This window comes from Fusarium vanettenii, assembly GCF_000151355.1.
Source record: "Fusarium vanettenii 77-13-4 chromosome 10 genomic scaffold NECHAsca_52_chr10_4_0, whole genome shotgun sequence".
In the NCBI taxonomy this organism is placed as follows: domain Eukaryota; kingdom Fungi; phylum Ascomycota; class Sordariomycetes; order Hypocreales; family Nectriaceae; genus Fusarium; species Fusarium vanettenii.
Genome location: NW_003315837.1, coordinates 15,309 through 38,739, shown reverse-complemented (window position 1 = coordinate 38,739; position 23,431 = coordinate 15,309). Strand labels below are relative to the sequence as shown.

General features: G+C 50.6%; 10 protein-coding genes across 10 annotated transcripts; 3 read left to right on the top strand and 7 right to left on the bottom strand.

Moving 5' to 3' along the window:
• Window positions 1–140: 140 nt before the first annotated feature.
• Window positions 141–2,059, top strand: NECHADRAFT_86170 (uncharacterized protein; the record flags this gene model as incomplete). The annotated part of the gene is made up of 6 exons (XM_003041114.1): window positions 141–550; window positions 601–1,175; window positions 1,225–1,399; window positions 1,450–1,804; window positions 1,870–1,995; window positions 2,042–2,059. 6 exons carry the CDS (start codon window positions 141–143, stop codon window positions 2,057–2,059), a joined length of 1,659 nt encoding a protein of 552 aa, XP_003041160.1.
• Window positions 2,060–2,456: 397 nt separating this feature from the next.
• Window positions 2,457–4,782, bottom strand: NECHADRAFT_86169 (uncharacterized protein; the record flags this gene model as incomplete). Its single annotated transcript, XM_003041081.1, has 2 exons — window positions 2,457–4,231; window positions 4,284–4,782. 2 exons carry the CDS (start codon window positions 4,780–4,782, stop codon window positions 2,457–2,459), a joined length of 2,274 nt encoding a protein of 757 aa, XP_003041127.1.
• A 157-nt stretch (window positions 4,783–4,939) lies between these two features.
• NECHADRAFT_86168 (uncharacterized protein) lies at window positions 4,940–5,940 on the bottom strand (the record flags this gene model as incomplete). The annotated part of the gene is made up of 2 exons (XM_003041080.1): window positions 4,940–5,631; window positions 5,853–5,940. 2 exons carry the CDS (start codon window positions 5,938–5,940, stop codon window positions 4,940–4,942), a joined length of 780 nt encoding a protein of 259 aa, XP_003041126.1.
• Window positions 5,941–7,159: 1,219 nt separating this feature from the next.
• Window positions 7,160–8,395, bottom strand: NECHADRAFT_72635 (uncharacterized protein). The gene is made up of 4 exons (XM_003041079.1): window positions 8,214–8,395; window positions 8,036–8,141; window positions 7,581–7,870; window positions 7,160–7,535 (listed from the first exon to the last, which is right to left on the bottom strand). The coding sequence occupies exons 1-4, from the start codon at window positions 8,337–8,339 to the stop codon at window positions 7,296–7,298; spliced, it is 762 nt and encodes a 253-aa protein (XP_003041125.1). The 5' UTR covers window positions 8,340–8,395; the 3' UTR covers window positions 7,160–7,295.
• Window positions 8,396–8,744: 349 nt separating this feature from the next.
• Window positions 8,745–10,625, bottom strand: NECHADRAFT_51205 (uncharacterized protein; the record flags this gene model as incomplete). Its single annotated transcript, XM_003041078.1, has 1 exon — window positions 8,745–10,625. A coding segment is annotated over one exon (1,881 nt), but the record flags the coding sequence as incomplete, so codon positions are not given.
• Window positions 10,626–12,158: 1,533 nt separating this feature from the next.
• On the bottom strand, window positions 12,159–14,574 carry NECHADRAFT_86165 (uncharacterized protein; the record flags this gene model as incomplete). The annotated part of the gene is made up of 3 exons (XM_003041077.1): window positions 12,159–12,233; window positions 12,469–14,354; window positions 14,400–14,574. 3 exons carry the CDS (start codon window positions 14,572–14,574, stop codon window positions 12,159–12,161), a joined length of 2,136 nt encoding a protein of 711 aa, XP_003041123.1.
• Window positions 14,575–15,370: 796 nt separating this feature from the next.
• On the bottom strand, window positions 15,371–16,243 carry NECHADRAFT_86164 (uncharacterized protein; the record flags this gene model as incomplete). Its single annotated transcript, XM_003041076.1, has 2 exons — window positions 15,371–15,468; window positions 15,559–16,243. 2 exons carry the CDS (start codon window positions 16,241–16,243, stop codon window positions 15,371–15,373), a joined length of 783 nt encoding a protein of 260 aa, XP_003041122.1.
• A 1,505-nt stretch (window positions 16,244–17,748) lies between these two features.
• NECHADRAFT_86163 (uncharacterized protein) lies at window positions 17,749–18,323 on the bottom strand (the record flags this gene model as incomplete). Its single annotated transcript, XM_003041075.1, has 3 exons — window positions 17,749–17,982; window positions 18,037–18,128; window positions 18,185–18,323. The coding sequence occupies 3 exons, from the start codon at window positions 18,321–18,323 to the stop codon at window positions 17,749–17,751; spliced, it is 465 nt and encodes a 154-aa protein (XP_003041121.1).
• A 1,773-nt stretch (window positions 18,324–20,096) lies between these two features.
• NECHADRAFT_97028 (uncharacterized protein) lies at window positions 20,097–22,139 on the top strand (the record flags this gene model as incomplete). The annotated part of the gene is made up of 1 exon (XM_003041113.1): window positions 20,097–22,139. The coding sequence occupies one exon, from the start codon at window positions 20,097–20,099 to the stop codon at window positions 22,137–22,139; it is 2,043 nt and encodes a 680-aa protein (XP_003041159.1).
• A 463-nt stretch (window positions 22,140–22,602) lies between these two features.
• On the top strand, window positions 22,603–23,235 carry NECHADRAFT_51141 (uncharacterized protein; the record flags this gene model as incomplete). Its single annotated transcript, XM_003041112.1, has 1 exon — window positions 22,603–23,235. The coding sequence occupies one exon, from the start codon at window positions 22,603–22,605 to the stop codon at window positions 23,233–23,235; it is 633 nt and encodes a 210-aa protein (XP_003041158.1).
• Window positions 23,236–23,431: the final 196 nt, after the last annotated feature.

Below are 23,431 nucleotides of genomic sequence, written 5' to 3'. Positions count from 1 at the left end.
GGCGGATGCTCAGTGTTGGCAGCAGCAGGCTGAATACAAGAAGAGGCGTCTCGTCGACCTAACAAGTCTTCTTGATTAAGAGAGCGTTTCGTGTTCAAGTTTACAGACCAACGCGGAAGGCATTTAGGCATTTTATAGCCATGCCCAAGCAAAATATCGGTGGGTGGCGGTCTGGCCTTGCCTTCGCCACTTCAGTGGCAGGCCTGGTTACACTCACCAACCTGGTTTGTCTCCTCGTCGCCCTTCCGATTGTTGACATGTCCAGCAACGGCGAGGGCTATCTTTACACAGGGAACTGCAAAACTGCCAAGCAATTCAGCATATGGATTCATCTTGCCATCAACATCTTGGCCACCCTGCTGCTCGGCGCTGGAAACTACACTCAACAGGTTTTGACTGGACCTACGAGACCCGAGCTTGACAGAGCTCATGCCAAACAGACGTGGCTAGACGTCGGTGTTTCCTCAATCCGGAACCTTGGCAAAATCTCTTTCAAAAGAGTGGCGGCATGGACGGTATTAGCCATTAGCTCGCTTCCTATCCACTTGCTGTAGGATAATTCTAGTGAAATATGAGTAAACGGATGCTGACGTTTGATAGCTACAACTCGGTTGTGTATTTCGAAACCAGCGCCAACAAGTACTGGGTATACCCTACCACGCACAGAAATCTCGTCAACTCAAGTTACCCGTATAGAAACGAAGAATTTGATGCCCTCAAGACGTCACTAAACGAGTTTGAAAGGCTCACTAATAGCGAGTGCATGGCTGCATATGGCCAAAAGCTCGTATCCGGTCGATCTGATGTCATCCTCATCCTCGATCCCTCAACAGTCGACACTAAGTTCAGGTACACGGTACGGTGGTCCGGAGACCCTAACAGACGTGGGTCAGAGCCGTATGACTGGATGTGCGGCAGAAAAGCCTGGGCGGATGAGCAGTGCGATGTGTCTTCTCTAGACGTAGACAACTGGCCGCTTTATTCCGACGACAAATGGGTGAATAAGACCTCCCCACGGGTGGAATATTGCCTCAGCAAACAAACTCCTGAGTACTGCAAACTGGCCCTCAACATATACCTTCTTGCTATTGTTGTGGGATGCAACGTGGTCAAGCTTATCGGGCTGGGCTTGACTTGGTTGTGCTTGAAGCAGCAGCCGCTCCTGACTCTTGGAGGTTCGTTCAAACAGCCCAATTTGTTCACCATGTGCTTACTTTTCAGCAGATGTCATGGCCTCGTTTCTCCAAGACCCAGACCCAGGCACTAAAAGCCGCAGCCTCATGTCAAAGTCTTCTGGTCACCGACTGTACTGGGGGCCCGAGTTACGGGAATGGCTCCCGGGGAAACACCGTTGGGCTGCATCCGTCTCAGTCCTTCGATATGGGGTAACTGTAGTCCTGTAGAGACCCGTTTCGGCCCATGTCCTGATGGCAAGCTAACAAACAACAGTTGTGCTGGCGCTCTCTCTTTGACCTCTTACCTCTTATATCTGGGGGTTGAGCACGTGTCTGTATACGAAACGCCCAGTTTGGCCGCCCTGTGGAACCGAGGCTTTGGGCAGGTCAGCGTTGACACTCTCATCGATTTTACAGAAATCATGACTTTGGAGGGACCTGTGGTGATGGTGCTCGTTGCCAATCTTCCGCAGCTGATTCTTTCCCTGCTTTACACTGCACTGAATGGAATGTGGACTGCCATGCTCGTTGGAGTAGAATGGAATACCTATGGTCAAGAACACAAAGGTCTTCGTACGAGCTCCCCGGCCGGAAATCAGCGTAGGACTTACTGGCTGTCGCTTCCTTTGGTAAGTCCTTCCTTTTTGCCAGAGTTTGTACTGAGGGCTGATCACTGCATGGCTTGGGCCAATAGAGATACGGACTGCCTCTTCTTGCCGGGTCTGCAGCATTGCACTGGCTCATCTCTCAATCTATCTTCTTTGTGAGACTGGTCATCTACGAGGACGGAACAAAAACGGATGTCCAGGGGCAAGCACTGGTCAGTTATGACTTTAGGGAGACCACCTGCGGATACTCCCCTATAGCCATCGTGTTTACGATAATTCTCGGCGCGCTGATTCTGCTAATTACTGTCGGGATGAGCCTCAGACCGATGACGACGGCCATACCTGTAGGTGGACCATGCTCTGCCGTCATTAGCGCTGCATGCCATGCACCTGAAGGGGACGAGGATGCTGCTCTGAAGTTGGTACGATGGGGGGCAGTGGGAGGAACGAACAAGCTTTGCGTGACGAGCTGGCCCGTAGAGCCGCCCGAGGTTGGGAGACTGTATTAGTTCAGAGATGTCTCATTTAGTTACTGTTTGAGTACCTAATGGATGATCACGGTGTGAAACGTTTTCCAAACATCTCCGATATAAACAAGGCTTGCTTCCCCTTGAAACTCATCTTGGCAGCTAAACACTCGGCCTTCTGTCTATCCTCGCGCCCTTCCCATTACCTAGACTATCTTCAGTGCAGTCTCCTGTTCAACTACCAAGTCAAACTCAGTCCGGAACCAATCATCTCTCGCTGCCCAGTCCTTAAAGGCAAGAGTAATAAGAGCAACTCTCTCGAACGAACTGCCACTACTTGCCTCAGTCACCTTTCTCAGAACAAGGAAATAGTCAGTAATCACATCCGTTGCGAAAGATTGGTTATCGTAGAGATGAAGAAGAAATACGCGTGCATGTCGACAAGCAAATCCGTCATTCCTGTCAAGAAATTCAAAGTCGACTCGGTCATCATACTTGTAATCAGGAAAGAAGCTCGGTTCGGCGCCCTTGAGCACAAGGCCTTTGATGTCGCTGCCCGGTGTCACAGGGCAGGGTGTTATCTTCGGGCTTCGTGTACTCATCCACTGGTCATTTTCGATACTGTACGGGATTCGACTTCTCGAGGTCGTACAGCGTCGACAGATCCGGCGGAGGTATACTGGGCAGAGAGATGCTCGTATCCATACGTGTGCGGACTTGACAGCTCCGGTTCTATCAACCCCGGCGGGCTCGCACTCAACCTCCTGTATCTTGTCTTCAAAGTCTTGTCTGTGGCGTGTCCTCATTGTGTAGATGTAATCTATCCCCATGGTACTGTCGATACTTGCCCACGACCAGCTGGGTGCTCTCCAAACAGACGCCCGAGGCTGATCCACAGGTACATTGACGACCCAGAGTAGCCCCTCCGCGAAATTTGCTCTCCAAAGCCCAGCAAGAAAGTCATCTCCTGTGATGCGGCCAATGTCCTTGGCACATCCCGATAGAGCGGGTAATTTGTCACTCAAATGGGTGATCCGAAGCTTGGTATACTGCATGACCGTCTTCTGCCAATGCTGACACAACTGCTTTGCCGAGTACTGTCCTTTGATACTGTAGAGCTTCTCAAGTTCACCATATTGGTTCTTTCCTTGCATCATCGCCTTGCTTGCGGGAGTCCCTGGTTCTGGGTGTGGAGGCATAAAGCGGCTGCCGCACTCGCAAGTCTCGTTCTGACGACATTCAAATTGGAACTCTCGATATGTACAGTAGAGAATTCTCCGAGACAACATCCGCTCTTGGTAAATCCAGGCTCGAGTCAGGGCGGGAAAGGCTTCCATGAACGTTTGGGTATCCGCCACTGCACCCTCGCCATTACAATAACGTGCAGCAATTAGGGTATCCAGTCCATCTGATTGGACACGAAAGCACGTGTCGCTTAGCTTTTCTGGACAGAAGCAACCACCGCGGGAGTCGGGCGATGATATTGCAGCTATGGTGAGGAAACTGTTGTGATAAATGTCTGCCATCTTGCTAGACTCGATTTGCCAGTCTTCGGGTGAGTCTTGGATGATGCATAGGGAATCAATCCAGAGATATCGAATTCCAAGACTCCTTGTCAATGTCACAGCGTCTCCGAACGTCTTAGGAAGGACCGCAAAGGGGATGCTGTTGAGATGACTGGCGATTGTTTGCGATGTGGTTGTTATGAGTTTATCCTTGCCCCAGCAATGAGAAAGGCATGCATAGGTACCAGTGCTACCGCGTGTTTCAACAAGTTGGATGGCAGAATCATCGGAGATGCTCGTCGGCTTGAGGTCCAGGCATCGCTTCGGAAGGGAAACGTCTCGACCGGAACCACACTGTCCATGTGTTGTCTCACAATCTTGTATCCAGCTTTGTGCGAGATTCAATGAAGTGGGGGTGGATGTATCTCCTGTGAGAACTCTTGCCGACTTCAAACCATGGATGACAGATTTGGCTCCTAGATCATCACTGGGTGAGCCCTTGATCATCACGTCGAGCATTTTACATACCTGACGGCGAGAAGAGCTGAAAAGAGAATGTTTTTTGTTTGTCCTGAACTTTAAGGAGAAAGCCATAACGAATCCATTCGAATACTAGATGATCGACATCCGTGTTTTCACGACTTGGCAGGAGAGTCTTCAGCAAGGCGTGGAAGAATTGACAACAGCCACAGCCGTTCTCGCCAGAATTCTCTACGTCTTTCAACGTGAAAGCTTCTCGTTTGAACTTGAGGGAGCTATTGGCAATTCTCGTGTCGTTCTTTATAGTCTGGCGCTGCTTCAATATCGATGACTTGCCGAGTTTTTTGATGTCTTTTCTCTTCTGTCGTTTCTCGGCTGGGGTTGTCGTACGCCGCCCAGTCACATCTTGTCTGGTTTTCCATGCTTCACAATCGAGAAGACAGTCTTGTGTACCGAATTGATCAAAGATGTAGATATGCTCTGCCTCATCCTGAGTAACAGGCGTGAGAGCTGCGACCTCGTCAAGTGTAATAGGTATGAGTTTCATTTTGCCATGGAAGATGTGTTGATGAAAATGCGGGGTTTAAATTGTTGAAATGCTTCAGCCTTGTTGGGTGTAAGCTTGTATGTGTGTGATTGGAAGAGCTACGGGCATTTGACGCAGTGGCCCCTGGAACGACCACCTTCGATCCGTCAATGGGAGCTTAAGCGCCGAGCCTTGGATGTAGGGGAATATCCCCAATCTGCTCCATCTTCTTCTCTAGCAGGAGCGTCATCTGCTTCACCGTCTCCTTATACCGCAAATCATTATAGACATTGAGTAGTTCGAGCGGGTCCTCCTCACAATCAAATAACTCCCACTCTTTCTCTGACTTTCTGCCTGGTCTCGACCCCTCAATGCCAAGGTCCTCATTATACCAATAAATAAGCTTGTACCAATGATCACGCACGCCATAATGCGCACAGGCATGGTGCACCGCATCATTATGCATCCAGTACCTATGAAAGGCAACCTGCTGCCAATCCCCCGGCCGCCGACCGTTCAAAAGCTCTCGGAATGAAACACCCTGCATGTAGCTCGGGACCTGCAAGCCAGCGAGATCGCAAAAGGTTGGGGCAAAATCGACATTGCAGATAATATCATCGCACATAAACCCAGGCTGGATCTCCTTTGGGTGGCGGATTAAGAAAGGCATTTGAAAGCTCTCCTCGTACATGAACCTCTTGTCGCACCAGCCGTGTTCACCGAGGAAGAATCCTTGGTCCGAAGTGTAGACCACGATGGTGTTTTCTGCGAGGCCCTGCTCGTCTAGCCAGTCTGGCATACGGCCAACGTTTTCATCAATGCTGTGCATTCGCAACCAGTGTCGAGGTGCTGCTAGTGGGAATTCTACTGCTGTAACTTGTTCGTTATTTCACTAAAGTCTGCCATCAGGTTGCTAATTTTTGCTCAGCTCCATCCCCTGTAGCTTCTTCATCACCTCAGCCTCAAGCTACGTCTCTGAAGTCTCCCCCACAGCCCTGAAGCCTTACTTCACAACCTACATCAACCTCTGCTGGGTCATCGGTCACTTGGTCGCCGCCGGTGTCCTTGCAGGCATGGTCAACATGAACAACCAATGGTCCTATCGCATCCCGTTCGCCATCCAGTGGATATGGCCGCTCCCCCTCGCAGTGGCGTGCATATTTGCCCCAGAGTCTCCATGGTGGCTGGCTCGAAAGGACCGACCGGTTGAGGCTGAGGCGTCACTGTGAAGACTTTGTTCCGCGCCCGAGGATGTTATTGACCCGCGTCAGATGCTAGCCATGATCAATGCGACGCTGAGACTGGAGAAGGAGACTTTGAGAATCCAGGGGGTTACCTTGATTGCTTCAAGGGAACTAACCTCCGCAGGACGGAAATCGCCATGGTTAGTTGGGGGTGCCAAATTCTTCCTGGCTTCGTCATTCAGAACTACAGCACGTATTTCTTTACTCTTGCTGGGTTGCCTGCTGGGAACGCCTTCAAGATGTCTGTTGGTAAGTTGATGTTTTCTTTCCTTCAAACCAACCTCCAGCCGCTTACATCCATTTGTTCAACAGGCAACTACTCTATTGCATTCGTCGGCACCGTCCTCTCATGGCTGATGATATCACGATACGGCCGCCGAACTATCTACATCGCCGGTCTCACAGCTATCCTCCCCATCATGTTCACCATCGGGTTCCTCGATCTCGCGCCGGATGCATCTCGCGTTCGATGGGCACAGGCGTCAATGCTGCTCATCTGGTTCTTTGTCTACAGCCTCCATCGGCCCTGTATCGTTCGCCATTGGCACCGAAGTCGGGGCATCTCGCCTACGCACAAGGACAATCGCCCTTGGCTGGAACACTGACTATCTGCTCAACATCGTCAACACTGTTGTAGCTCCGTACATGCTCAACCCGGCCAATGCCAATTTGAAGGGTAATGCTGCGTTCCTGCCGGGAGCACTGACGGCATGCATGTGGATATAGGCGTTCTTCCGACTTCCTGAGACAAAGGGAATGACTCCCGAGACTCTGGATCACCTCTTTAGGAACCGTGTGCCTACTCGGAGGTTTGTTGAAGAGGTCAAGAAGTATCAGTAGTCAACGTATATCCGGCTGCTGCGATGCCAAGAGAGGAAAGATACACAGATAAACTCTAGTCGTATCTTTCCATTTCTCGTAGCTTCTGACAGAGTGTTATAGGTCGAGTTCTACGTCTTACATAACGCGAGTTGAGTTTCATGTAGCGAGACAAACTAAACGACCGACACCTACATCGGGGAAAGACTGCGTACTGCGTGGGCGGTTCGGGCGAAGGAGCCAATCATTACGCCCTCTGCCTTGGGGTAGAAAGAGGTGATGCTGTGTATTCTAGGAATAACACATCGCTATATTTGGGCTTCAATGGCAGATTTCAGAAAACGAATTTTAATACAACGTGTCGCAAGAATCTTGCATTCTTCGTAAATACAGGTGCCAACTCCGATCCGATTTCTGTCACTGACGCTCATCTCCCAACACCGCTTCCCTCGACCCTTGGCATTGCAGTTCCTATGACGTGTCGTTCCTTATGATTCCTCTGATCCACTGGATTGCTGCTTCAGTTTCCGACCACGAGTACCAGGACTGCCTAAAAACGAGTACCGCCTCCTCTGGCGAGCCCATAGTGTACATCCCCGGCACACTATAGGCGTAAATCTCTGGGTTAAGCACACCTGGCCAGAAGTGTGGGTTCATCGTCTTGACCTTCTCGTACAGTTGCATCGCCTGACGCCGCATTTCGGCAACTGCCTCCCCAAGGTCACCTCCAACGATGTCCTCGCGCGACAGAAGCACATCACTCATAGCTTCCTCCTTCAAATATTCCATCCGAGCGGCGATTGTCGCGTTGGGCTTCTTCTTCACGAATGCCTGCAGTCCCATCAAGTCCTTCATCAAGCGAACCTTGATAAGTGTCAAGGCTACAAAGAAGGAGAGATCAATGTGCAGGGGCTTCTCATCCACAGGCTCGAGCGCGTTCTCCCCCTTCAAATCGAGAAAAGGCAGTTCCATGTTTCCCCATTCGTAAGTCGAGGTCGCCTTGACAGCATACCATTTGATGAAGTCGTACGCGTCTTGATCCCTTCCTAGACGGAGAAACAGCCCTGGAATCGAGGATCGGACGCCCATGTTGTCGCCCCGAGAGAGTTGAAGCAGAGCAAGAGAATGGTCGAGTGCTGCTTGGACGGCCTCGCCCGTGCGGACGTTGAGAAGAGCTGTTACATATTCGTGCCGAGCTCTCATATATGGACGAGTTCCTTGAAAAGTCCAGAAATTGCCCATGGCGTTTTCGAATGCGTCTGGTGGGGTGTTGGCATCGCCAGGGTTGGCCCGTAGAGCGGCCTCTTCCCTTTCGAGCTTGGTCTTGGTCTGCTTGATCGGAACGCATTGGACCTTATGCCTGGGTCGATCAGCTCTTTGATGTTCAACGCCACAGTAGTTCACGACGTGGCAAGCGCTGCAACGGAAGAGCTTGGCCCCCTGCACAGTGGACTTGCAAGGGTTTGGGTAGACATTGCAGGTCTGGAAGGGAAGGCCAAGATTCATTCGCGGCATGTTGGTCAATGATGGCCGTCAGGGCCTTGGCTTATAGTAGGATGATTAACGACTTAGACCATCTAGAAAGAGCTTGGATGTTGAGCTATGTTGCTTAGTCGCGCTCCTGAGTGACGATTGATCTGACTGGCCGGAGCGGATTATAGTAGTACCCGAAGGCGCACGTGATAGCCTCATCGATGCACCAGTCGCGCTACCAATTGTGGCGCCAGTCACAGCGCAAAAGAGTGCTATACCGATAGCATAACTCAAACATAGATGAAGATGAATTATGGGCAAAAGCTGTATGTCATTATGTACTGAGAAGGGAATTAGAAAACAAATACTAGCCTGAAAATCCATGACTCTCATTGCAACCTCAGACAAGCCCTCCCGCAACGCTGCCCCTCAATTGAGCCCATTCTGTCAACCCTGCAACTCTGCCCTGAACTCGTAAAGCCGACCTCCCGAGCGCTCGTCGACTGGGAAGCATCTGATTTTGGTCTCTCTCTTCTCATTCTCATCCACGCTGACTCTCTTGGTCGCCCCTGCAATAGAGGAGAAAGTCATCTCGCGCTGTGTACTGGTGCCGTCGCTCTGCATCGCCGAAATGCCATGGTACACTCCGATGCTAGCGATAACGAATGAGACGGCGTAGACAGCTACGAGAATCCTCCATTCGTAGTCAAAGTAGTTTGCTACATGACGACGTACACACTCGTATCCTGTGTCCTCGCCGCCGACGTTGGTGCCTGAAAGCTTGGAGGGGTCGGCTGCCCACGCCACCGCAAGGAGTTGACCATCTGAAAGAAGAGATATGAGAAGATCCTCATAGGCTCGACGTACCTCGTCGTGGAAGTTTGGGAGGAGGAGGCTTTCAAATTTGCCGAGGAGCGTTGTCTTTGTGATGCCGCCGTTTGCGGTGGGCCCTGTGTCCGGCAACATGACGTTGCCTTCTAGCTGCTTGCGAAACATATTCCCGATGCTGTGATATGCGGCAATCTCACGATACCTGGGATAGTCTCTTCGCGGTCTGACATAGCTGGCATTCGGTGTGATGACGTTTTTATCCAAGGTTCCGTCGGTAGGCTCTTTCTCCTCCTTTTCGAAAACCGTGTCGATAATCTTGTTCTTGTAATCTCGGTTGAGCACCTTGTATGTCTGAACCCCGTCCGTATAGTCTAACTTGACTGTGTAGTTGACCTCCCAATGCTCGCAAGCAAATATGGTCGGCTCATATTCGCTAGTCCACCCCTTTGCACTCTTGTTACGAGCATGCGGAACGCTCAAGTCCTTCACAGCAGAGTATCCAATCCAGATGATTGGTTCAGTTCTGATGGCGCCGAGATTCTGAGGGAATGGAGGCTCAGCCGAAGGGACACCTTTGTCCGTCAAATTTTCCATTTGGGGGTTAACGTACTCTCCGCGGAATACGTCTGCGAAGTAGGTATAGTTCCCTCGAGGAACAAAAAGATCCGTGGTGAAGTTCTCAGGACGGATAGAGTTGCCGAATTTCTTCGGTTCGGATTCGACTCCCTTGGCCAGCTCCTCGCATCTGTATCCCGGCCCGATGAATTGGATCTGGGTTGAACAATCCCAGCCTTTGCCGCAAATTTCCTGTGCCACACTCTTTCTCTGAATTGGTTGCCCGCTGGAGAAGACGCCAGACACGATACGCTCAAAGGAAGGCGCGGGGCCAATGAAATACTCGAAGATGTCGAACTCCTCCTTGTCCTGTGTTGCCCAGTTCCCCTTTTCATAAGTCCAATTGTAGGAAGAAAGGGAACGACCATTCAGGATCTCGCCGGCGGCTTTTTTTGGTTCCTGATAGCTCGTTTTAACTTCCCCCTCAAAGTTCAGAGTCCGGACTGAGGGGCAAAGGAGAGACTCTTCTTTTTGTTTCAGCACAACGTCGAGGGTTGCTGACGTGAAGATGACGACGAAAGGACTGGCCCACATATAAAGAGCAAGAAACATGACGAACCAGGACTTGATCCATGCCTCTCTGTTGAAGAGTTCCATGACATTGTGAGCGGATCCAAACAGAGAGTCCACAGCCTCAACTGAAAAGCCTTTTTGCCCGACTGCTCTCCAAGCGATCTGTTGGTGGGCCATGATGGCAGCAACGACGAAGTTGGCCTTGGCAATGAACGAGATGAGTTGACCTAGACGGAGCCACCACTGTTGATTGGTGGCCAAACGGCCGTGGAGATGATAGTATAGGAAATGATGACCAAGGGCACCCACAACTCCGATTATGAGGCAGGCAATCATGGACCATTTGCTCTTGAGAACTCTGAGCCACCATGATGTTGACTCGGGGAGGGCAGTGGTGGTTGAGCGACGGAATACACCCACGTTGGGGGACTTGGGATCGACGACATGGACGGGAGTGTTGCCAATGAGGCCCCTTTGATTGTCATTATTGCGATCGAAGTCAGGAGAGTCTCGCAGATCGGGGCTTAATGGGTCAACCCAAGGACCATGTTGTTGCGAGATTGCTTCGAAAGGTTGGGGAGGACTAGTCGGCGACTGCGGTGAAACGGCATGCGGCGAGACGGGATGCGGCGGATGGGCCTGGCCCGGGTACGGTTGAGCTGGGTAAGTTTGCGGGGAGACGGCTTGCCCAGGTGGCGGGGAGATGGATTGATGAGAGAATGACTGTGTGGGATAAAGTTGAGGTTGGTAGGCTTGCTGAGAAGCCGGATGGTGCGAGAAGTCTTGCTGTGAGTGGTCTTGCTGTGAGAAGCTTTGCGGAGGGTAGTCTTGGGTCGTGTAGGTTTGTTGAGGGAAAGCCTGAAGGGGGTAGGCCTGGTGTGAGAAGGCCTGCTCCTGCCGGTCGCCTGGCGGTCCGCCCGCCAACTGTTGGTGATTCTCGGGTCCCATCTTGAGTCGATATCGAGACGCGGCCAGTATGATGTCCCGATCGATGTTGTTTGAGGCAAGTGGAAGATCCAACGAAAACTTCAAAAGAGCCCCCAAGCTGACTGACTTGAAACGAACCTAGGTGATGATATGGAGCAGAAAGTGACAGTTCTACCTGCTCGCATGTGGCATCAAAAACGCCTCCAATATTCAGCTTATGCAGCTAAGAGACAGCCTGCCTTTGGCCTCGAGGCTAGATAATGGTGCATCCTAGTAATAGAAGTGTCACTGACCAAGTCCACCAGATTCTACCCATAAGACTTGCTTCTCGAGATCGGGATGACTTGGTCGCGGATACGAGATGTGATGGCTGGGCCATGGCTTGGTCGAGACCCTGTGCATTGTCAGTTGCCAAGCAAAACAAGGCTATGGGAGGCGAGAAAACTGGCTCTGGGCCCATGCAAGACGGGAAATGATGGTGTTGGTGAAACTGCGGCTGGCGAGAAAGAGACGGAAAGCAACCAGTACACAGCTTTTGGTGGATAGCAACAGAGCCTCATTCGCGCAGTCGAGACAACGGGATGAAAGGGGGCGGAGGCTTGGCTGTCAGACTGCAGATAACCCTGGTAGTAGCGGTGTGTGCTAGCACAGCCTGATCTGGATAACACCTTAAAGCTAGACCTGACGGTTGCCCTTTTTCTTGGTCTAAAGAGATACGTTGGGTCGTGATACAAATCGTATATCCGTCTTTCGCAACCATTATTCCATATTTGTTGTCCAGACTGTTGTATCTGACATAAGAATTGTAATCGTAGTTCTCGGAGGCCCGCTGAGACACAGCTTCGGGATTTGTGTTGGTCGCCCCCCCTGCAGGCCCCCTCATCAGGTAGATTTCTTGCGAGTGGCTGGTGGCTGTAATTTCGAGAGCGGGGAAGAGAGCCTGCAGATTCACTTGGCTTGCAGGCAATCTCATCCTTACTCCTGCTCGTCGGACATAGATCTAAGTTGATTGGATCGGGTACGGCGATGTTGCTCCGAGACGCCAACACACTGCCAGCATATTAACAACTGAATTGTTATGCTAACATGCATCGCTGCTCTCTCTTCGAGATTAAGAGTTGAAATGAAGTCGACTCCCAAATAGGCTGATCTCTTTACTACCTTAAGATCTAAGACTCGCTATTTTCTTTGCTCTCCTGCGCCAGCTCCGGTATTGATTCGTCCGAACCCTCCGAAGGGAGGATCGCCTTTGAGGTTCATTGGTGATGAAACTCTCAGCACTCACAAGGGAAGCCTCGCTATATATACCGGACGCGATCGCCGCTCTCGCTAAATTCACAGATCGCTCAAGACACACGATATTGTCATCGTCTAGCAACCGCGTTGGTGGTGCATATTCGACGCCGATACCGACGTGCCCATGTCCATCTATTCCGTGGTAGATGCCATACTGATAGAGCCTATTAGCCAGCGTCACCTGCGCCTTCATATGCTCTTCTGTATCTGCAGAATCTTGCAGCCAAAATTCAGGGCATAGCAAGACATCGCTCCGATAAACAAGAGACGCAAAGTCCACAAGGCCATATACAGGTCTGCAAGTCCTGACAGGCCCACGAGGTCTCAATATCCAATTGCTGAGGCAGTATATAATCATGATGCCGAATGATGCGTAAAAGCTTCTGGCGTGAATGTGAACGTTGTAATTGCCATTTTTGGCCTCGCTAAAGTCGAAGATCCGGGCCACTACAAGGTAAACAGAGTTGCTAAGTGTGGCCAAGACAACACCAAGAATGATCTTGTAGTGGCCAAGTTCGATGGCCTGAGCTATGCACCCAAAAACGCTGGGAGAGAGGTAATCCAGGAGCATGCTATTCGCCGCGGTGGCACCCTTCAAAATCTCGTGTCCTGGCCCGAATATCCGATGAAGATCCTCATTAGGTAGAGGACTTGCCATGTTCTGGATTGGCATCACCGTGCGCATGTAAACGTCTGAAGATAGAAATGTCTGATGGAACAATCCGTACGCCAACGCGGGAAGAAGTGAAAAGACAATGGCGCGCTGTAAAGTGCCCGAGAGTATTGAGGTGAGACTGAATGGTCGGAATATCAGGCCCTTGGCCCAAGCATAGGCCGCGACAGCTAGAAGAATAAGGCCCATGGCTGTGGTGAAGATGAGATACCAGTCGAATAAGTACAAATTCCAGATTCGATCAATATCCGTTCCGTAAGACTCCAGTTCGAAATCAGAGGAATAGTGAGCTTCCCGTCGAGTGAGTTGCTCCTCAGATCTGAATGGGCCGTTTCTGGGGAGGAATCTCACGCCGTGAGTGATAATGTTGGTATCTTCTTGCTTCCAGTACCCAAGACGAAGAACAAGGCCATTTCTTGACCATGTTCTCACAGCATTCTTGAGTGGTCTGAGATCGGAGTAGTCTATCCCCTCAAAGCTATCGAATACGTTGGGGCCCTGAAGAAGGCAAAGCTGCGAGGCAAGGGGAGCAGGATTCCACTTCAGACCGGTCTGTCGGCTGCGTAGATGAAAGAAAATCCAGAAAGTGGTTGAAAGAAGCCAGAGGTTGATGGTCAGGCCCACGAACCCAAATAATTTAGAGACATGGATCTGCCAGCCTCGACCGTCCTCAACAAGCTGAAACAAACTGGACTTCAGAGGTGTCAGAAGCCATGTGCCCAGGATGGTAAGGTTAACCACTGCGCTCAGATAGTCACCACTTTTGAAGAGTGAGATGATCTGCTCAGGATTCAAATTTCCGCTAGGCACTCCGTTTAGTGACATATTCAGCAAATTCTTCGGCGGGTGGTCACCATCTTGCCACGAGGAGGATATAGGAATATTTGCCAAGCGCACGTAAGGAATGATACGGTTATACCACTGCGCTGTACCTCTCCAGGATACAGTAGTGAGAAAGCCGACCAATCCAGGCATGTAGAGCCACATCCAAAAGCTGGAGCGGGTCCCAAAGCGGAACCAAGGAGGTTGTATTTCGCCCAAGACCATGAGAGCTATAACGCCGCCCATGCACAGAAATTGCCACAGCATGAGTGTAGATAAGTACCATGTATTCAGCACTGTAGGACGGAAGTTTAGCTCGGGGAGGCTGGTGGTTCGTCGGGCCTCTTCCTCGGTGATGGGGATGAAAGGTGTCGAGGTACCTGGATTGTTAGTCCTCATTCAAAGATTTGGCAGTTAGGGCTTACCACAGTCTGCTGATAAGCCACAAGGCTGTTCAGAAGATAGAGTTGCATTGTCTTGGGCATTGATCAAGCGCTCATTAGCGTCCTCGGGGACTTGGCTGGCGTTGGCGTGACGCTCAAAATGATGATAGCCACCATGATCCCTGCCAGTCATACTGCGAAGTGGGAAGCCGTCCATTCTGTGGAAATTTTGTCTGGGCAAGTCAGAAAAGAATACAGAGCCTTGCAGCTTCTATATAAATACTTGACGAAAGGGAGGCGGAAGGAAAGGTTGGGCTGGTGTTGGGTAGCTCTAATGTTATGCCGTGGTGCTGACGGAGTAAACGCCACGGCGGTTGCGGTGCAATATTGTCCAATCTTGATTCCAGGACTCACAGCCTGGTCTACATGTCTTTTGCACTTTTCAGAGGGCTTTCTTGGCACCTTGGGAGTCGTCTCGGAACTGGAGCCTGCACCGATGGACTGCGCCCCAATGGGAGGGGTGCGACTCTTTCGAAATGTAACCCCATTGGGGGCGGGGGAGGGTTGCACAGCTGAAATGCTTGACTCATTTCTTTTTGAAGACCAAGAGCCATGTGCCATGACATGGGGACCATTTTGTGATTTCAAAAGAAAGCTTGACTTTATGGAGAAGCCGAGATCTAGAGGGCGCAGATGATGGTCGGCACTATTGTATAAGAGAACCCTAAGCAAGCTCAACTACCTAAGCGAAAGAAGCGTAGAGTATATGAGAATGACTACGTGGAAAGATCGATGTACTCTAGTTAACAGTGGTAGTGACTCCTTGACTTGATACCATAACCAAGGGTGCACCAACTCTGGAGGCCATGAAGAAAGAAATCCAAGCATATCCCAACTGCTTAGTCGCATAGTGCGGGAAAGATACTCAAGGACAAGAAGGTGATGTGTTGTGGTGATGAAGAGACCAGGTAGCTAGCTGCAACAGCGATGCATCTGTACTCTTTCACGAGTCACTAAGTACACGAGAGGGGAACCAAACCCCAGAAGCCTCCAGGAGCACCATTGATTGCTCCAGATACGCTCTCCAAGACCTTGATGGCAGGGCAAAACGCTAAACGCATATAAGTTAGCACTGTATGTATAGTGTTCAGGACAATAAAAAGTGCACAAAACACGTGAGGGGGACAGCAATAGTGCTTACAATTTGTCGTTTTGAGCGAGACTCGGATTTGAACATTCACGTCGTCGCCGAAGTTCTTGTATACATGGATGTAGTTGGTAAACTTGGACATCTTGCATTTCTGGAGAATGGGATTGAAAGATTGGCCGTAATAGGTTCTGACAGCTGGCTTGGCCGTCTCGGGAGTGACGGTGAGCTTGACGCTCTCGGCGATGTGTCCTCTGGTGTGTTTTCCTCTGTAAGTTCCGGTGATCTCGACCTGAACCCAAGCCTTCCTGCGTCTGCTGTTGTCCATGTGGTCAACCTTGCGCGTGTACTTGGAACCTCCATCGCAAAAGCCTCCTCTGCAAAGAGAGTGGATGGCCTCCCCCAGAGTCTTGCGAATAGAGGCCTCGCAACCGTAGTCGACTTGGGTCTTTCCCAGAAAGACCTTGGTCTGCTTCTTGGCCGCCCGAGAAACAACTGCTGAATTCCCATAATGGTCTGCAGACTGTCCATCGGCGCGGATGGTCTCAAGATCGTAGTTGTTGTCCCAGTCAAGCTCACCGACAGGGGTCATGAACTGAGTAGATTTGTCATAATCCTCGAGCGCATTGTTTGCTGGGATCACGAAGCCTGACTCAAACTCCGCTTCGCCATAAATTTCGGGGGATGGGGCTCCGAGAGTGAGAGCCACTATGGAGAGGGCAAAAAAGGTAACGCGCATCCTTAATGATAGGACAAGGGTGACTGGATGTTGGTGGGAGGGGTAAAAGGATTGAGCGAGTGGTGATATTGAGATCTAAAGTTTCAGAGTCTCCGCGGGAGTTACTATGCTTGTATATTAGAGTTTATTGATATCACATTGATAGACCTTATGCATTTCTCAACTCTTTACTGGCAGGTGGTGCTGAAACTAGCCAGTAAGTTCAGCATGGTCTTAATGTGGTAGTCGAGTTGCGAGCGGCGTGAAGCTAGGGCCTCTATGCGGGTTTAGCTGGAAATTGATGGTTAGCATGCAGCTAATTTAGTAACCAATTTGCGAGAAAGGTGAATCTAGAACGACAGACAGAGAGACATCCTGTAAGCAAATTTCCTTTTAAAGCTGCAGCTAAGGAGATAAAGTAAAATCCAGGGACTGTCTGCCACCACTCGGAGGTTGTCACACGTCACCATTGGACGATATTGCAGGTTTGCCCGCGATACCATCCAATATTGTTTCCCTCCCCTTATAGTGGCTTGACTCTGAGTGGGGAAAGCAGCCTAAAAGTAGGGCTATTACCTAGCATTAAAGTAAATTATTCGCTCCCTTTAAGCTTGGCATTTTTTGAGTAAAATATTCTTTATCTTTAAAGTGCTTAAAGCTGACCACAGCAGGGCGCCCAGCTCCATCAAGACTGTGGGAGATACCAGCACCGCATGCAGATCTCTCCCAAGACCGAGTCTTATTACCCTACCCGCGCGCTCCGGGCGTTGTCAAATGGGTGTGGAGACTCAAAACCGAGATATTTTGGAACTCTGTCGTTACCTGTCTTGCCATTGCCTCGAGGGTTGAGAACCTGGGAGGTATTGCCAGCGAGTTCCTATAGAAAGAAGATTGGGAGTGATTGAGTTGCAAATACTTGCAAGAACCTTGCCCAGGCGTCTATAAAGTGAATTATTGTTCTATGGCAAGTAGATACTTTTTTCCTTTGGCGAAAATACATGCATTGTAGGGTTCTGTGAGCTCTTAAATAGAAACCTTACGGGCATGCTTTTCCGTCGTGACCCTGACTACATGTTACCTTAGATGTAGTAAGTGTTCTTGCATATCAAAGATCTTTAGGGAAAGTATGAGCGATGGGGTTCATTGTCTTGAGGAGCTATTGTGTGGAACACAATTTACCACCATTGCTAAAGGCAAAAGTGAGAAACCTTCTAACAGGCATAGAGGCAGTTGGGCCATTTATACTGCTGAATATATTGTCATCATAAGCATATAGGTACATTCATATAACATCATATACGACACATGGCTTGCCCTGCGTGCACGCATTTTATGATGTCAATTGATTGAAGCAAACGTCCGTATTCTAACCTTGACTAATGTCTGATAGTACCATACGTTCTCCCAGTCTCTTACGGGACATTTCAGGAAATATCTCTAGTCTCCGCAGAGCCTTGGATGCTACCAAAAGAATCTTATCTTACGCATTCATACCCAGCTTCACCCGTTGATGTTTAAACTCCACCTCAGCAGTGTGGCTGAGCAACGATAGCTTCAATCTCGACCAAGAAATCACCAGGCAGCTTCCCAGCCTGAATCGTGGTCCGGGCCGGCTTAGGGTCGGGCAGCATACGACCGTACACGGCATTCATGGCAGCAAAGTCATCCATGTTGGCGAGGAACACCGTGGTCTTGATTGCATACTCCCACGATGTACCAGCCTCTTCAAGGATAAGAGAAATGTTATCAATAACAGCGGCCTGCGGCTTTGTTTAGCGAGGTTATTACAGGGTCAGATTTCAATCATAACTCACCACCTGAGCCTCGATTCCTTCAGGGATGGTTCCGTTGACGGAAGGAACAGTGCCGCTTGTATAAACCAGATCCTTGGTAGCCACGCCACCGGCTGGGTAGTATTAGCATTGGAGTCTTCTATATAAGAGACATGTTCTTAAGACTTACATAGAATCGGGCCTTTGTTGCCGAGATGGGTGATTGGCGACTTGGACCGTGCTTGAAGGGCAGGAGAGGGAGCAGCAAACACGGCTCCAACGGCAGCAAGCACCAGAGTGGTGGTCTTGAGGAGAGTCATTCCAATCATTTTGATTCAATTGAAGGAGAAAAATTGAGAGATCGAAGGACGTAGAGTGCAATTGGCTAATTGGTGAGGAGCTGAGACTTCAAGAATGGGCTGAATCTATTCATACAATCCGCCAGATGATGACTTAAATACCATCTCAAGCACGTTCTGCCAAGACGACTCTCAATGTCCCAACCCTCCGGTCGGAAACGTTATTCAGCGGCCCGGTTGGCTGGAGTAGTTGCAGTGGTAAATTAGGTTAGGCTGTGTTGGTGGTTCACCCTTATCAGTGCTGCCAAGACTATGCTTGTCGTTCTTCGCCCTACCACTTCGGGCCCTCGCTGTAGCCTAGGGTGCACTCCACACTTGACCGCATCAGCGGAATGTCACCACGCCCTGTGGTCAAGGCCAAGGCCAAGGTTCCCACTTCTGTGCATTAATGGCTCAATGGACCCGATATGGTTGATTACGAGGCACTGCAAGGGACTGAACATGTTGGTGCCTCTTCATGACATAACGGTTGGCCCTTATCGCCTTCAGTATCTTTTCTCGGCTAACTTAACTTGCAAGCCTGGGGACTTTTGCAACCGACCTTGTTCCGTCGGTGAGAAACGTTATGTCGGACAGACACCTCAGGTCCCTTATCTCTTCGGTCAATTGAATTGAAGCCCGACTTCCGGAGACTTTTCCCTAATGACAGGCCCTGGTTATGACTCCACGCGGGAATCGGAGTTAGAAATTAAACCGGTAATAAGTTTAGCGTGCTATCCCCGCCTCGTTTCGAGCTTCCCCAGCTCTGTCACTATCGTTCCTGTTTCTGTTTATCTGTTTTACGAGGATAATGTTCCTGAATATCAATGACTAAAAGATACTCTTGATAAATAGTGCCACGCGTTCCACGGGTTCTCCGAACTGTTGGTTGATGCTTCTGCTGTGGGTGACTCAAGTCCGGTGTTGCCGGACCATGACCATAATGGTTAAGGTTTAAGTTGCCGTATGTCAATGGCGCTTACAAATAAGGTTAATTGACAATTACCAAAGCAGCTACACATAGCACATAATATTCAAGCATTGGCCCAGTAGCAGCCGCTGGGAGTAGATGCAGACAAGTGAGAAGCCGAAGCTTCACATCCCAAACAGATGGAAAGCTAAGTTCTCAACTCTTCTCGTCTTTTTCCTAATCTGGGAAAATTCTACGACAAGTTCGTTGGAAATCTGTTACCCCGCGTGCCAAGAGTCTAGTGACAGATCCAGAGCGGTGGATGTTGGTAAATCTTTATCGGCGGAACTACCCCGTGTTGTTATCGTGGGAAGAAAATCCTTCGAGTTCGCCGATCAAGGTCAAGGGTTTGTGCAGCGATAAGCTCAACCGAAGCTAACAAAGTACGGAAACAACAGTAACCAACCTCGTGGTAAACGTCATTTGTAAAGACATTGCAACGCAGATCTGGTGATGTCAGAGTATCACTTACGACCCGTTTTGGGTAGTGCATACAGGTATGTTAAGCGTTACCGACACGCGGCCGGGCTGCCCTTCCGACGTCGCTTTCCTGCGCTGACCGTTATCATCTTTTCTGTTACGTAGCATCGATCTTCTAGATACAAGCGTAAAGAATCGGAAGAGAATGCGCGGGATGTCCTATCTTTTGACGAAAAGGCGCAGAGTTACATCGAGACACTGGAGCCAAGAGCAAGCTTATAAGACAATCATGCAGCTGCTCTTTCAAGGATATCCAAGCAGATCGACAAGATCCTCAACTTTGGACGTCAGTGAACCTTCATACAATTCTCAAGATGTTCACTTCCAAGGCAGCTTGGTTTTCTCTCCTCGTTCTCGGCCGCGGCACTCTGTCCAGCCCGACTCCCGCTCAAGACTCCATCTTCTTTCATGGCCTGGACAGCGTTTCTTCCGAATCGGCCCACAATGTTCACCTTACCTACGGTGATGGCTTCCCTCATGGCAGCGTCCGCGTTGTCTTTGGGGACTGTGCCCTCAAGAGCCCTGGCCAGCATCACCATGAAGTCGCCTACCTATTCACGGAGCCTGAGTCTACTCCAGACCGCCTGGTTTGGATTGTGCCAGAGGATGTCATCCAACGTGGCTGTCTCCACGCATACTCAGATGGGATTCTTGTCGGTCGATCTGAGCCCGTTAGCTTCTCGAAGCCCCTTCGCAAGCGCCAGTCTCTCTACGAGATTAGCGACTCGAATGGTCTCTGGTTCAATGGTGTGAAGTACCTGCAGGCGAAGAACAAGACATCTACTGTCTCGGTCAAAGAGGCCAAGAGCAAGAAGATCGCCATTATCGGCGGCGGAATGTCTGGACTTATGACCAGCTTGCTGTTGACATCTGTCGGAATGACCAACTGGCACATTGTCGAGTCGACCCAACGCGTCGGTGGCCGCGTTCGCACCAAGTACCTCAACGGCACTAGCCCAGACGAATACCAGTATCAAGAGATGGGTCCCATGCGATTCCCCGTTTCGGTCAAATACCCAGACACGAACGAGACTTTGGACATCCAGGATCATAAGATGGTCTTCCAACTTGCAGACGTTCTCAACGAGATGAATGGTGGCAACACCTCTGAGCTGGCGGTCAACTTCATCCCTTGGATTCAGAGCAGCCCCAACACTCCGGCCAACTCGCGAGGTTATCGTCTGCCCAACGGGCGAATTCCCAGCAGTTCTCAGATCGCCGCCGATTCCAGCATGCTGCCACCCTCTGCAAACGCCTCTGACCCCGAGGGCGCCGAGCTCGGTGAGGGTTTCGTGGACCGCCTCGTTGACCTGACACCTGAGCGCATGCGCAACATCTCCACCAACATCTTCGCGGCTCACCGCGAGGCCATCGACCGCGGCCTGTTCCACTGGTCCGAAGCCGGCTACCTCAAGTACCAGCTAGGCCTGGATGCAGACACTGTGGACTTTCTCGCCGGCTCCGGTAGCTCTCCCCTGTGGGGTGAATGGTATGACAACGTCTACTTCTCGGCCATGAACTGGCGTACTATCGACAAGGGCCTCGACTCTCTGCCTCGTGCCTTTGCGCCTCACATCAAGGACAAGATTACTTACGGTAGAAAGATTACTGGTCTTGAGCACAACAATGAAACCTCGAAGGTGTCTCTGATCTGGAGGGATGACCCCTTGGACATGACTGCGAAGTCTGAAGAGTATGACTATGCTGTTGTAGCCGTCCCCTTCTCCAAGGTCAGGCTTTGGAGGACTCCCGCCTATTCTAGCCTCCTATCAAGGGCTATCTCCACACTGAACTACGCTCAGTCCTGCAAGGTTGCTCTCCACTACAAGACCCGTTTCTGGGAGCATCAGGAGAACCCCATCTTCGGAGGTTGCGGATCAGTTGACATCCCCGGTGTCGGCTCTGTTTGCTATCCCGCTTACAAGATCAACTCGACGGGTCCTGGTGTCATCCTGGGATCCTACACTTCCGGAGTTCCGGCAAGATCCGTCGCCGCGTTGAGCGAGGAAGACCACGTCGCTCTCATCCAGCGGGCCATGGTGGAGGTCCACGGTGAGATTGCCAACGAGCAGTGGACTGGAAACTATGACCGTCAATGCTGGGAGGTTGATGAGCATCAGGCCGGTGCTTGGGCATCTCCCACTGTTGGCCAGCAAGAGGTCTTCATCCCCGCGTACCACAAGACAGAGCTCAACACCATCTTTGTTGGTGAGCACACAAGCATCACCCACGCCTGGATTTTCTCTGCCCTTGAGTCTGCCGTGCGTGGAACCACACAGCTCCTACTGGACCTTGGCCTTGTCGACGAGGCCAAGCAGGTTGTTGATACATGGATGGCTCGCTGGATCACTGTTTAGAATAGGCATCTATAAATAGCAGTTAGACAGTGCGGGTGGAGCCCGATATAATGAAGCCCGATTCTGATGAAACCCGATTTTAATGAAGCCCGAGAGTTTTAATGAAGCCCGACGGTGCTAGTGGAGCCCGATATTATGGTATTTGTTCGCTTGTTCCTAACCCGCTCCCCCGCCCCCTATAGGCGAGGCAGCCTGCAGCATAGATGCTACCCCTGGCAATTAACTCTGCCCGTGATAGCTCTGATCCCCCTTTTGCGCCCACTCTTGTTCTTGGCATAGTTCGATATAAAGAGATAGATTTCTGTCAAAGGTGTATTGTAAATGACAACTGTGACAACTATATCCTCGCTCCCATCCTCTCCTCTATTATTGAGAACTCCACGGCGTTTCTTGATTCTTCTCTCCGAAGAATGCGAATAGCTTCCACACTCATCAACATTTCGCCCATTCTACAAACATCAACATGGCCCCTGCTTGGCTTGAAAAATACATTGTGCGTGCAGACCCGACCCCGGATCCGCGACGCGCCAAGGAACAGCCGGCTTTGGAAATACACTACACCGCCCTTATGGGCCATCGCCGGATCTTGGGCGTCGAAGGCGATACGATACCACGCTACGAAGTAAAGCGAAAAGCTATCCTCGCTGCCTGGGGGGACAAGTGCTACGTCACCTCACCAGCCGATGGAGACAGGGAGGTGGCCATGATCGACTTCCACGCATTTCCGCCAAAGACCGAAATCCAATTTCCGCCCCGAAACCATGAAGTCATCATTAAGGCAACCGAGGGGTTCTACGAGTCTAGTGGCGGGCTCGGTCGTTTGCATTGGAAAGGAACAGGCATGGTTGCCTACGGCAGGGCTTCATGGGAACTGAGGGACGAGTCGGAATTGGTGATGTCGGTAACGATCGACGACCACCAGGTAAATGGGATTATTGGCCTCTGGAAGGATGGCCTTGATCCGGAGACGGTGGAGGAGCTTGTGGTCGTTGGGATTTCTCAGATCGAGGATTATAAGAAAATGTTGAGGGGTGCTAAGAGGTCCGGCGTTCAAGCAGCTGTCAGTGCATCATGGCTAGCGGGTCACTGGGCGTAAAGGGGGGGATGAGCTATAGTGCTGTACTGTGTGTGGGATAGAGAAAGTTGAATGAGCCGAGAGGAGATAGCACATACCCTTGACTACCAATAATTCCTATGGAATAGTAAACTCGGTGATACCAAGCATAGTGAGCATGGGGCATGAATGCTGGTTATTCAGCCCATGTCTGATACAATAGGTATTTAATCTAATA

Excerpts from the sequence above, each read along its gene's own strand:
- NECHADRAFT_72635 (XM_003041079.1), bottom strand. The coding sequence starts at position 8,339 with ATGCCGCGAATGAATCTTGGCCTTCCCTTCCAGACCTGCAATGTCTAC. Across the intron at positions 8,142-8,213 it reads ACGTCGTGAACTACTGTGGC|CTCGAAAGGGAAGAGGCCGC; the intron begins GTTGAACATCAA and ends ACCAAGACCAAG. Across the intron at positions 7,536-7,580 it reads AGGAGGAAGCTATGAGTGAT|GCAGTTGCCGAAATGCGGCG; the intron begins GTGCTTCTGTCG and ends GACCTTGGGGAG.